This window comes from Eleutherodactylus coqui, chromosome 2 (genome assembly GCF_035609145.1).
Source record: "Eleutherodactylus coqui strain aEleCoq1 chromosome 2, aEleCoq1.hap1, whole genome shotgun sequence".
Lineage (NCBI taxonomy): Eukaryota > Metazoa > Chordata > Amphibia > Anura > Eleutherodactylidae > Eleutherodactylus > Eleutherodactylus coqui.
Window position 1 is genome coordinate 26635333 of NC_089838.1, and position 14231 is coordinate 26649563.

A 14231-nucleotide genomic window follows, 5' to 3' on the forward strand; every position below is an offset into this window, starting at 1 on the left:
AAAACAGGTCAAAATCTGCACCATTCTAGCATTCTATTGTATGCTATAAAAATCTTTACTGTAGTTCATACGGCGCACATTTTGAAATCCATGTTGCGGTGTCCCGCTCTGAAGTCGGAGCACAGCACAAAAAGCCGACTCTTTTCCAAGTCCCATGCGCACCCTCCCATAGACCTGCATAGAAGAGCGGGCCAAGGAGACTTAAAAGAGTCAGATTTTTGTGCCATGCGCCCACTTCATAGGAAGATGCCGCTTGATCACAGGAACCAGTGGACATAAAAAATACCCGCTAGATTAGATAAATTACTTTATGGTGCTGTGGGGACATTACAGGCCCCCTTTAACCCTTTCCAATCCACTGTCTGACCTCTGAAGACATTATGATTTAAGGCTGTACAGCTCCGACGTTGGAGGACGTCCGTCGGGGTTCTCTTACTGTATATTGCCAGCCTCTCTGATGTCGGAGCCTATCCAACGTGTCACCTCATGCAGTACTGGCTTTAGCCAGCAGATAGCGCCGGCAGAAAAAAAGTAAGCCCCCCCTAGGAAAACCAGGATACAAATTGGGATTGGAAAGGATTGAAGGCCTTTTTTTTCTTGCTCTTCTTAACCACAACTAATAATATAAATGGCGCGATACGTTGATAACATCCTCTTGCACGGCGTAGAAGTTGCGCTGCCATTGAGAAAATGTTCGCACGTAGAAAAAAAATCCGTCTTTGGATATTTTTATATCAAATCACCTGCAAAACTGCCATTCTTCAATCCTTAAAGTGCCGTCTTCGAGCGGAGAATGCAGTCAGTGGGTAGAGCTGTCATTGTAATAAGCCTCTCAGTAACTGACAATCACTTTGATTTGGAGAGACTTTTTTATCTCTGTGTTTCGCCTCTGGCTGATCCATCCAGTCAGATATTAAACAGTGTGTGACATTGTGATGGAGGATCGGGAGCGTGCAGGGGGTGCTGGTCCGCATCTTCTATGTGCAGTTCAAACTGTGATGTCTTTGTCAGGTGAATAGATTACGAGACCCATTTCCCCACAATTCATCAACAGAAACCTGGAGGGCTCATGTTTCCTGACCGAGCGGCTTTGTACGTCGTTGCAATTGAAGACAGACAATATAAGGACTTCAAGATTCACTGTGAGTATGGCGTTTATTACGGGCACCGCTCATGACCCCGTTAGCGATATCTCACAATGCTTTGGGACAGACTTTGTAGAGCTGTCATTTCCAGCATGCTGGGAGTTGTAGTATCACAAGAACTAGAGATCACAGATCTAAAGACTCTACACAGGTCACACGCCACTAATAAAAAGGTATAATCAGCTATTGGAGCTTGCTTGGAGTCATATAGTTTAATCCAGCTCTGACCCAGCAGAACACTTTCCCCGTAAGGCTGCCTATAGCTATGTGCAGTTTAAAGGGGTTTTCCATGCAAAATACTATCCTTAGCAATAATTGATTGGCTTGGGTCCACCATTCGGGTGCCCGGTGTGAGCTCTGCTGCTCCGACCCATGTGTAGTGGCCAGCTCTTGTAACAGCAGGCGCCTCTCTCATTAAAATCGGTGGGTTATGATCCAAACGTTTTTAGTTCTATTATGTGTACGTTGCACATGTCAACCTCTTTGTAAGAAATTCGGTGATAACCAATTCAATGAGGTTTTGTTTATTTGTTTATTACGTGTTTTCTCCTGCAACTGAAGTGCGCCCACCTTCCCGCTGCTTCATCTCAGCTTAAACTGCACCATTGCTATTTTCTTGCATATTTTCTGTTATGTCTATGCTACGTGTCTCTTGCCTAGCTTGATTACTGGTCATATTTGTGCACCCCCGCCCCATATAGTAGCATCCCCCACTTCTATGTCTAGTTTAAGGGTGCATTCCCACGAACGTATATCGGCTCGGTTTTCACGCCGAGCCGATATATACGTTGTCCTCGTGTGCAGGGGGGGGGGGGAGGATGGAACAGCCAGGAGCAGGAACTGGGCTCCCGCTCCCTCTCTGCCTCCTCTCCACCCCTCTGCACTATTTGCAATGGGGAGAGGCGAGACAGGGGCGGGGCTAATTCTTGGGACTTAGCCCCGCCCCCGCCCCACCTCCTTTCATTGCAAATAGTGCAGAGGGGTGGAGAGGAGGCAGAGAGGGGGCGGGAGCTCAGTTCCTGCTCTTGGCTCTTCCATCCTCCCCCCCCCCTGCACACGAGGACAACGTATATCGGCTCAGCGTGAAAACCGAGCCGATATACGTTCGTGGGAATGCACCCTAAGTGTGGAGGTGTCATTTATGTTAAGCGAGCCATAAAACCTCTGGGTGGGTCACTAGCCAGTTGCTTAACGAATCTAATTGAACTAGTCCCTCCCAGGTTTTGGCTGTTGCTTGGTTTTAAAAGTAGTATTTAGTCACTGACATGCATGTGGCAGTGCACGCATGTGTTTTCTGTGATGAAGTGTGCCCTTGAGCAAGTGTGACTTCCATGCAGTTCAACAGGGCAAGAGACAGGTAGGTCACAAACTCTGCCTAAATGCTTACACTTCAAAGCTTATCGCTAATGCTGTCACCTCTGTTCTCATCCTTGCTCTTAGTTTCAGAACTTCTTTCAAGTGTCCACCTCTGGGGCGCTCTATTCACATCAGCCCCTCTCTCCTGAACGCCCCTATGCACAGCTTGCATGCACTCTTTACTTTCTTACTTAGCCTCAAACCCCCTAATACCACTAACAAACATAACAGTCGCCCTCATAAATCTCCTAACCATCTGCTCACTCTTGCTATCTTGCTGCTACTAGCAGCTGGGGATATCTCTCCCAATCCTGGCCCACCCTCCACTGCTCCTAACTATTACCATCTATCTGACTCACTAAGAAATCCCCAAGCCCAACTGCTAGCCCATGCATACCCTCCCCTGACTCCTTTAAATGTGCGCTCTGGAACTGCCAGTCAGCATGTAAGAAACTCCCCACCATCCACGACTTTTTTACTGCTAAATCTTTAAACCTGCTAGCTCTTACAGAAACGTGGATACAACAGTCTGACACGGCCTCCCCTGCTGCACTGTCTTACAATGGCCTGCAGTTGTCCCATAGCCCGAGACCAGATGACAGGCGTGGCAGAGGAGTAGGTGCTCTTCTCTCCCCGAAATGTACCTACCAGGTCATCCCCCCCCTGTATCCTCATTCACTTTTCCATCATTTGAGGTACATATGCTACGGCTTTTCCACCCGCTGTCCATGCGAGTAGCAGTTATCTACCGCCCCCCAGGTGCTCCTCGCCTGTTTTTGGACCACTTCGCTGCCTGGCCCCCCCACTTCCTATCCTGCGAAATTCCAACCCTCATCTTAGGTGATTTTAACATCCCCACTAATGACCCCAACTCCCCATCTGCCTCTCAGCTTCTCTCGCTCAACCTCTCTCAACTCGCAGCCTCTCCCACTCACAGGGATGGAAACACTCTTGATCTGGTCTTCCTCTGTCTCTGCTCTGCTTCCAACTTCACTAACTCCCCTCTCCCGCTCTCGGATCATAACCTCCTCTCTTTCTCTGTCACACTCCCTAACATCTCTCTAGACCCACCTACCTACTGTACCTACAGGAACCTTAAGACCATTCACTGGACTTTGCTGAGTCCCTACAGTCCTCTGTCCCCCATCTCTCTCCTCTCCTGCCCCAACCTGACTGCCACTCACTACAACACCGCTCTCAAACATGCCCTGGATGAAGCGGCGCCCCCTCCCCCATGACCAAAGCCATCCGATGTAGAACGCAGCAACCCTGGCTCACGCCTCAAACAAGCCTCATCCGGCAGTGCTCTTGAAGTGCTGAACAGCTGTGGAGGAAGTCGCAAATGTCCGTGGACTTTCTCCACTACAAATTCATGCTCAGAACCTACAACCTCGCCCTCCACCACGCCAAACAAGTCTACTTCACCTCTCTTGTCTCCTCACTATCGCATGACTCTAAACAGCGCTTTGATACTTTTCACTCCCTTCTCAGCCCTAAACCACAGCCCCCGGTGACGGATCTCAGTGCTGTAAAGTTGGCTGCTTACTTCAAAAAGAAAATTGATGACATCCATCAGGAAATAACTTCCCAATCCCAGACTAGCCCTGACCCTAGTCTTGTCATCACTGTATCTAGATCCTGCTCACTGTCTGTACTCAGACCAATGAGGAAGAAGTCTCCAAATTGCTCTTCTCTGCTCGCCCCACTACCTGTGCTAGTGACCCTCACACTTCCACCGATCCCTCTCCCCAGTGGTCATCTCCCATCTCACCACTATATTCAACCTCTCTCTGACCTCTGGCATTTTTCCCTCTTCTTTCAAACATGCCATCATATCCCCACTGCTAAAAAAGCCGACTCTTGACGCGACTGTTGCTGCCAACTACCTACCCATCTCTAACCTCCCCTTCATCTACAAACTACTAGAATGCCTTGTAAGCTATCTATCAGAGAACTCTCTCCTCGACCCCCTACAGTCAGGCGCCCGACTCCAACACTCAACAGAAACTGCCCTTACAAGGGTATCCAATGACCTACTGACAGCCAAATCGAGGGGCAATTACTCCCTACTGATCCTCCTCAACCTCTCTGCAGCATTTGACACTGTCGACCACAAACTCCTCCTCAGTATGCTTCGCCCCATCGGCCTAAAGGACACTGCTCTATCCTGGTTCTCCTCCTACCTATCTGACCACTCTTTCAGCGTCTCCTTTGCTGGCTCTACCTCTCCTCCTCTTCCTCTTGCTGTTGGGGTCCCCCAGGGCTCGGTCCTCGGCCCCCTCCTTTTTTCTATCTACAAAGCCCCTATTGGACAAACCATCAGGAGATTTGGCCTCCAATACCACCTCTACGATGACGGCACCCAGCTATACACCTTTTCCCGTGACATCTCTGCACCTTTCCTCCAAAACCTCACCGACTGTCTGTTCGCTGTCTCTAACACTATGTCCTCTCTCTACCTAAAACTAAACCTCTCTAAAACTGACCTATTGGTATTTCCACCCTCCACTAACCGACCTCATCCTGACATCTCCATCTTACTGTGTGGTGCCACCATAACTCCTAGACAACATGCCCGCTGCCTTGGGGTCATATTCGACTCCGATCTCTCATTTACCCCATCCAATCTCTTGCCCGAACATGTCAGCTGCACCTCAAGAACATCGCAAGAATCCGCTCTTTCATCACTGTGGACACGCTAAAAACGCTTACTGTTGCCCTCATCCACTCGCGGTTTGTTTATTGTAACTCGTTGCTGATCGGCCCCCCCCTGCACCAGACTCTACCCTCTCCAATCCATCCTGAATGTGGCAGACAGGCTCATCTTCTGTCCAGCCGCTACTCGGACGCCTCTGCCCTGTGCCGGTCACCTCTTCAGGGAGGCATACCACATTTCCTAAACAAACCCCTCTGTACTCCGCCTGATAGCATAATTCCTGACTTATTGACTGCAGTCCCTGCTAGCCATCATAAACCGCTCCTGCAGTCATACTGATTCAGCCATCACACGGCTAAATGTCTGACCATTATCTATGTGTATAGCACCCCTCACTCTCCACCTCGCCATACTGTGCACATCTCCAGCCCCTTTACCTTCTGCTCACCCCATTACTTGTAGTATGTAAGCTCGTTGGAGCAGGACCCGCACCCCTACCGTTTCCATCAACTGATTACTATGTAACCGTGGTTCTGTAATTGTACTTTTGTCTTTCTGTATTCCCCCTGTCTATGTAAGCGCTGTGGAATATGTTGGCGCTATACAAATAAAGATTATTATTATTAGTAGTATTTATGTAACTACATTGAATAACTTTTCAATAGAAATTGAATGTTCAAAAAAAAAAAATTGTTGGGAACTTTTTTGTGTGGAAAACCCCTTTACACTTGCAGCCTTGGATATAGTGTGCAAGCTACTGCCCGGGCATGCTGGGAGTTGTAGTAGCAACAGATCAAAGACTACTGATATACATTGAATGGCCATTTTATCAGAGAGTCCCATCTAGTAGAGTATTGGACCTCCTTTGGTCTTCGTTGTTGAATAGCTTCAACTAGAGGATGAAATTGGTCTGCAGAAATATCCTCCCCATGTGGACAGAAAGCTTCTTGCAAGTGGCTGCAAATTAGATGGATGTCTGATATGCTCCGTAAAGCTGACAGGAAGGGTTCAATTCATGCTGCTTGCACCACATTCTGACCGCTGGATTCATCTGACCAGGTGATGTTTCTCCGCTGCTCAGTGATCCAATTTTTGCCCACTAGAGTCTTGTCCTTCTGTTTCTCACTGGTCAACTGCTGTTATAGCTCATCCATGCAGAGCAGTGAAGAGTTGTGCATTCTGATACATTAGTTGGAGCATCAGTGTTGTATTTGGCTGCAGTTTCCTAAACTGTGCACTGCCTGTTCATCAGAACGATTCTTGATGTCCTCTTTAGACCCCTTTTCTTTTGACCAAGACTTGTAAACATCCACTTTTGCTGGCTTTTTTACCACCTTGTTCATTTACCAATCATGAACAAGACGGGGGCTCTAATAAAGTCGCCATTCAGTGTACATATATCTGTATTTAGTTGCATATATAAACTGCAATGACATCCACACATTGATTGAGGACCATAAAATTACACATCAGAGCTTTGAATTCACGTTTCCTAGCTTTGGGCAGATATCCTCCCCCTCTCCCCTATAGTTAAAAGTTCTTTCTATATCCACCCAACCATACAGAAAGTAAATGGTTACTGCTTATATGTATTTGCTGAAGTCTAAACTTTGTGTTTGCACCTTTTTTTGTCGACAGGGTGGGAAAATGTCTATGGATTTGACATGACGTGTATCAGGGATGTTGCCATGAGGGAACCGCTGGTGGACATTGTAGATCCAAAGCAAGTGGTGACCAATTCCTGTTTGATAAAGGTTTGGTGATACCCAATGCAGAAAGCAATTACTGTGTATACAATGACTGAGATCATAAAGTTACTTCCAAAGTAATCATTTCAGACTGAGGACTTCAAGGAGATTCGTGCCAGTAAATAAGACCCGGCGTGAACTATGGGGGAACATCTTGTTTCTTGTACATACATTGCATGATTCTGTTCCAATGCACCAATATTGAACGCAAGGACTAAACATAAATTATGGTAGCAGATGGGATGTCCAAGTCATTATGGGTATCTACCCCATTTGGTCTACAGGGATACTATACGTTTTGAACTAGGACTCTCTTCTTAGCAAGCAAAGGTTTTACTACAAAGTCTCTACCTCTTATAGTCTGCAGGCGGGCAGCCCCACCAGTGTCAGAACCCTCCTGATGGCTTCCTTAACCTCTTCACACTGCAGGCAGTTTTGGCCTTCCTGACCAGGCCACAGTTTTCAAATGTGACATGTGTCACCTTAAGTACTAATAACTTTGGAATGCTTCTGCTTATGTAATTGATTATAAGAATGTTTTTTAATACATTTTTATTTATTTTGGACCTCAGAACACATGTAATTATAGAGCGAATTTTTCTAATTTTGATAAATTCTCAAATTTGTTCTTTAAAGGGGTTGTCCCGCGCCGAAACGATAGGGACAATAGCCCCCCCCCCGTTCGGCGCGAGACAAACCCAATGCATGTGTTTAAAAAAAAACAAAAAACGTTTAGTACTTACCCAAATCCCCGCGCTGCGGCGACTTCTTCCTTACCTTACTAAGATGGCCGCCGGGATCTTCACCCACGATGCACCGCGGGTCTTCTCCCATGGTGCACCGTGGGCTCTGTGCGGTCCATTGCCGATTCCAGCCTCCTGATTGGCTGGAATCGGCACACGTGACGGGGCGGAGCTACGAGGACCAGCTCTCCAGCACGAGTGGTCCCATTCACCAGGGAGAAGACCGGACTGCGCAAGCGCGTCTAATCGGGCGATTAGACGCTGAAATTAGACGGCACCATGGAGACGAGGACGCTAGCAACGGAACAGGTAAGTGAATAACTTCTGTATGGCTCATATTTAATGCACGATGTGCATTAATATGGCCGTACAGAAGTGTATAACCCCACTTGCTTTCTCGGGACAACCCCTTTAAGGGATCAAGTCAGTTCTGAAGTGATTTTGAGAAACCTGTATATTAGAAACTCCAAAAGTTTCCAAAATGGCATCTACAAATTCTGTTAACTTTTTTCACAGGAACTAAAGCAAAGTAGAGGATTTTTATTACTCTGAGGGCGAAGTCAGACGAGCGTTTTTTTTGCGCCCGCCTATGTGCGCAAAAAAGCGAGTCTAATAGAACCAACGGTTCCCTATGATGTGTTTACATGTCCATCTTTTACAGGTGCAAAATACTCACACCTGAAAAAGATAGGACATCCTTGTGCCGGGAAGGTCTGTGCTGTGGGTAAAGAATCCCCGCAGGGAGTCCCCTCATCACTGAACACTGTAACAGCACTGTTACAGTGTTCAGTGATAATGGGACTCCCCGCGGTGACAAAAGAATCCCTTTCTCTTAAAATCATCACTAGCTGTAGTAGAAAAAAAAAATAATTCACCTAGAAGCGCTGTGCGGCTCTTCTCCCCATCCCTGGCAGTCTTCTAGTGGCCGGGGATTGAAAAAAACCTGCCCACATAAAGCACCTCCTCTGATTGGCTAAGCGCTGTGACCAATCTGAGGCAGTGCTCAGCCATTGAATGACAGCTGAGCGCTGCCTGTGATTGGCCATAGCGCTCAGCCAATCAGAGGCAGCGCTCAGCTATTCATTGAATTCAATTAATCCAATCAGAGGCAGCGCTGGCCCATTGAAAGCAATGGTAGCTGTGATGGCTGTGGCAGGGGATTCCTTTATCCCCACGGTCCCAGCTGTCACAGCTGTGGCAGAGGATTACGATCTTCTCTGTATGATTTCATTGGGGCTGGCGAGGCTGCCACCCGCCCCATTGACAACAAGGTGAAACCCCTGGATATGACAGCATCTAGGGGTTTCACATCCAAGGAATCCCCTGCTGCAGCTGTCACAGCCGCAGCAGGGGATAGCGATCCACACCCATTGCTTTCAATCGGGCGGCAGTAGCACTGTCCCCATTGGAAGCAATGGGCATGGAGCTTGGGTCACGTTACTTTTTGAACATGCGTTCGTCTGACTGAGTCCTGAATCTGCAGTTTTTAGAAATATCCCACATGTGGCCCTATTGTGCAACATAACTCACACCGAGGCCTCAGAAATGAAAGTCACCCTTGTGGATTTTGGGGCCTACCTTTTATGGGGCTAATTTTTCCATATACAAAACTTTGTGAAAGTTTGTTTTTTTTTGTCGGGTAAGTGTAAATTTTTTTTTTTTTTACTTTTTTTTTTTGGGAATCCATTCACCGGGCAGTATAAGTGATATGTTATCCTTGTTCTGCGGGTCAGTGCAGCAATACTAAATTTTGTATGAATAAAGCATTTTTCACAGAATCGTATTTTCCCCCAGTCGTCTCCACGACAGCACCAACTGAGATTGCCTCCTCCTGGCAGGACAGGAACATACTGAGAGGTTAAAAGCTCCCCCCCTTCCCCACTTTCCTCAGTGTCTTCCTGTCCTGCCAGGAGGCAGGATCGCTGAGAGGAGCTGGTGGAGAAGCCAGCGAAAGTTTACAGGCGGATCGGAAGGCAGTGGCTCACCCTGTCATCCCTTCGCAGCCAGACGACTCCCGGGACGCCACATCAGGGTGGTAACCCCCGGGCCAGGTTCCTCCCGCGGCGGCCCATGGGGGGTTCAAAGCGGGAGCCTCAGTCCCCCTCGTCCTCCGGCAGAAATTACAGCGCGGCGCTCCAGGAAGCCCTTTGACGGCAGGGGGCGGGGCGCCGCATCTCACGTCCAGCGCGATGACGTCATCGCGTCTGCAATAGGAGCTGAGGGGGCGGGGCTTAGCGCAGGAGCGCGAAATTCAAATAGGAACCTGAGAGAAGCCAGAACACCAGCACTACAGGTCGCAGGGTGTCTGCAGCACTGGTATAAAGATGAGTGCTCCAGCCCCAGAGACAGCTGAAACTTCAGCCTCAGCGGCCGTAAGTAGCCAGTGCGGCAAAAATACAATGCAAATATCCAGCATGTTGTATATGGAAAAATTGCATGTTTACCCGCAAAAATGCTTTGTTTGTCAGGGGGATAAAAAAGACATCCCCCCCCAGAACAAAACTGCGAAAATGCGTGGAATGCGGGACGAGACTGCCAGCCACGTACCAGAGGCCTCTATGCAAGGCATGCGTGGCTAGGCTAGTCAGAGAGGAATCGGGGGGATTCCTGGATGACGTTAGGAAGCTGGTGAAGGAGGAGGTGCGATCAGCTCTAACGTCACTGCCGGCACCGCCAGCAAAACGCCAGAAGAAGGCGTATGTTCCCGAAGAGCCTTCTGATTCCGAGAATTCCATCGGATCAGAGCAAGAGGAACAGGCGGCCGAGGAGTCCTCAGAGGAGGAGGACTACAGGAAATATTTGTTCCATCAGGACGAGTTGACGGAACTAATAAAATCAGTCAGGGCTACATTAAAAATGGAACAGCCCAGAGAGCCACGGACTCTACAGGATGAAATATTCAGTGGACTTGGGGAGAGGCGCAAAAACATCTCTAAAATAATTCAGAGAGAGTGGAGTAGACCAGACGCAGGTTCCTTCTCTGCTCGAGGCGTAAAAAGGAGATACCCCTTGGAAGAGGAAGCTTGCGCAAGCTGGGACGAAATACCTAAAGTAGACGTCCCGGTGGCCAAGGTAGCCAAGAGGACGACTCTTCCCTTTGAGGATGCCGCACAGCTAAAAGACCCCATGGATCGCAAGGCAGAGGGACTCCTAAAGAAATCATGGGAGGCAGCGGCAAACATCCTTAGGCCAGGGATCGCAGCCACTTGCGTGGCGCGGACCCTGGGGGTATGGTTAGAGCAGTTGGAACTACACCTGACCAACAAAACACCAAGAGATCAGATCCTTAACTCCCTTCCCATCTTGCGCATGGCAACTAACTTCCTAGCGGACGCCGCGGCCGAGACCGTCAAGCTCTCAGCAAAGGCCACAGCCCGCTCTAACACAGCCAGAAGGGTGTTATGGCTGAGATCATGGTCAGGCGACCTGGCCTCGAAAAACAAATTGTGTGCCCTCCCATTCTACGGCCAATTTCTATTCGGACCGGACCTAGACAAAATTCTAGAAAAGGCGGCCGACAGGAAAAAAGGGTTCCCTGAGGAAAAGCCACAGAGAGCGAAGACCTTTTCCCGGGCCCCAATGCAGCAGCCCGAGGCCTACCGAGGCAAGGGCAAGACAGGCCGCTGGAGTTACCCCAAGGGGGGCAGAGGAAGGAATATCCTCTTCAACCCCCACCAGGGGGAGCCGAAGCAGAGACCCTGACGCCATCCCTGTAGGGGCAAGGCTGGGGAGCTTTGCGGATCAATGGGCCGCAATCTGCGGGGGCCCATGGATCCCAAAAATCCTACAGCACGGATACCGGATAGAGCTAGTGTCCATCCCCAGAAGGAAATTTATTACCACGCGAGCCCCAAAAAAACAGCTACATTTACTAAGGCAAAGCGTGCGCGACTTGCAACGGTTAAACGCAATATCTCCCGTACCGCGAAACGAGGAAACCCAGGGCTATTATTCCAGGCTCTTTCTAGTAAAAAAACCCGGAGGGAAACACCTGACGATAATAAATCTGAAAGGCCTGAACACCTGCGTCCGATACAGGAGATTCAAAATGGAAACCATCTCCTCCACAATAAAGTTGATCCCCAGAGGAGCCTACATGGCGTCCATCGACCTAAAGGACGCTTATTTTCACATCCCGATCCACAAAGATTCTCAGAAATACCTGCGGTTCGCAGTGGACATGGGCAGAAGAATAGAGCACCACCAATTCAGATGCCTGCCCTTCGGGATATCCTCAGCCCCCAGAATCTTTACCAAGATTATGGCGGAGGTAGCCGCCTACTTGAGAGAAAAATCGATTCTAGTAGTACCCTACCTGGACGATGTTCTATTAATAGCAGAGTCCAAAAAACTCCTAACAAAACACCTGGAGACAGTACTAGAACTTCTCCAATCGTTGGGATGGATTATAAACTGGGAAAAATCCAGCCTAGATCCCGACAAGCAGAAGACGTTTCTGGGAATAACTCTCGACTCAGAATCGCAATGCTCCTACCTACCCGAGGAGAGAATACAAAAAATCCGCAGAATAGTCAAAACTTTCCTACGAAGACGATTCTGCACAACTCGGGAGGCAATGTCTCTCCTAGGGAGCTTGACATCATGCATCCCAGGAGTAGCATGGGCCCAGGCCCACACCAGAGCCCTGCAGGCCGTAGTCCTATCCTCATGGGACAAAAGGCAGTCCTCGTTAGGGGCAAGGATGTACATCCCAAACAGGGCAAAAACATCCCTGCGTTGGTGGACATCCCCAGAGAACCTGCGGAGAGGGGTTCACTGGCTACAAAACCCAGCCATCCACATCACAACAGACGCAAGCGCTTGTGGATGGGGAGCGCATGTGGGGAACCAATTCTTTCAGGGTCCCTGGCCTCAGAGGATAAAAGAACAGTCCTCAAATTTCAGAGAACTACAGGCAGTTTGGCAGGTTCTACAGCAGTTGGGCAACTCGCTACAGAACCAACACATAAAAATACTGTCAGACAATGTCACCGCGGTCGCTCACATACGACACCAAGGGGGCACAAGATCTCCCCCACTGCAAAGCATCGCACAGAAAATCTTTCACTGGGCGGAGGGCCGGATCCTCTCGATCACGGCAACCCACTTGAAGGGTACACTAAACGAAAAAGCAGACTTCCTCAGCAGGAAGCAAATAGACCCAGGAGAGTGGTCCCTCTCCCCAGAGGCATTCAGAATCCTAACCAACCGGTGGGGGACCCCACAGTTGGACCTCTTCGCAACCAGGGAGAACACAAAAGTAGGCAACTTTTTCTCCCTCCGGCCAGGAGATCGCCCGATAGCGGTAGACGCCCTAGGCCAGGACTGGGGTCAAGGACTGGCTTACGCCTTTCCTCCCATACCACTAATTCCCAGGGTCTTACAGCACTTCAGAACCCAGGGATGCACGCTAATCCTGGTGACCCCCTTCTGGCCGAAAAGAAGCTGGTTCGGTCTTCTGACAACACTGAGCGTCCAGGACCCAGTCACCTTCCCTACCTGGACAGATCTTCTATCGCAGGGGCCACTGAACCACCCCGGCCTAGACAAACTCCATTTAACGGCATGGCTCTTGAAGAATCCTCGCTAAGAAAGAAAGGATTCTCAGAGAAAGTAGTAGAAACCCTAATGTCCAGTAGGAAAAAGATGACCCCCCTGATCTACCAGAAGGTCTGGAGAAGGTTTTCCTCATGGAGACAGGGAAGGGATCGCGGGGATTCTATCCCCGACACTCCGCTAATCTTAGAATTCCTGCAGGAGGGCTTAGAGATGGGCCTCTCCCCGAGCACCCTAAAAGTCCAAGTTTCAGCCCTTAGCGCCATCTGCGACACAAAATTCGCAGACAGATGGGTCCACAGGTTCCTAACAGCAGCAGCTAGACTACGCCCTAGGCCAATAAACCTGTTCCCAGATTGGAACCTTAATTGGGTTCTAGGGGCCATGGCAGCGGTACCATTCGAACCGATCGAGGCGCTACCTATAAGAATGCTTACAATCAAGACCATCTTCCTAGTAGCCATCACCTCCGCAAGACGGGTTAGCGAACTACAGGCCTTGTCCATCCGCCACCCGTTCATGAAAATCGCAGACACCAAACTAATATTTAAAACAGACCCGGCCTTTATGCCAAAAGTAGTGTCAGATTTTCATAGGTCCCAGGATATAATAATCCCCTCATTCTTCAGTAACCCAAAAAACGAGGAGGAAAGAACCCTAAGTTGCCTGGACGTTAGGAGAGCAGTCCTAACCTACATAGATACAACGAGCCACTGGAGGCGAGACGACAACTTGTTCGTCCAGTTCAGTGGCCCAAATAAGGGTAGCAAAGCAGCAAAAAGGTCCATAGCCAGGTGGATCCGTCTGGCCATCATAGAATCCTATAAGGCCCTCGGGAAGGAGATCCCGTTAGCTCTTAAAGCCCATTCCACAAGGGCAGTAGCGTCCTCATGGGCCGAACACAGCTCAGCCTCGGTCGAGCAAATTTGCAAGGCCGCAGTCTGGAAAAAACCCCACACGTTCACTAAACACTATAGGGTAAAAGTGCAGCAGGACGAGGACATGGCCTTTGGCCGTAAAGTCCTCT

At 49.2% G+C, this 14231-nt stretch overlaps 1 protein-coding gene across 1 annotated transcript in view; it reads left to right on the forward strand.

Annotated features, from left to right (window-relative positions):
- The window catches only part of LOC136610345 (protein arginine N-methyltransferase 8), a 142939-nt gene that overhangs the window by 77245 nt on the left and 51463 nt on the right, over positions 1-14231 (forward strand). Inside the window, exons 6-7 of the mRNA XM_066589578.1 lie at positions 1055-1142; positions 6796-6911. Coding sequence (XP_066445675.1) covers positions 1055-1142; positions 6796-6911 — 204 coding nt within the window. The remainder of the gene's footprint in view (positions 1-1054; positions 1143-6795; positions 6912-14231) is intronic.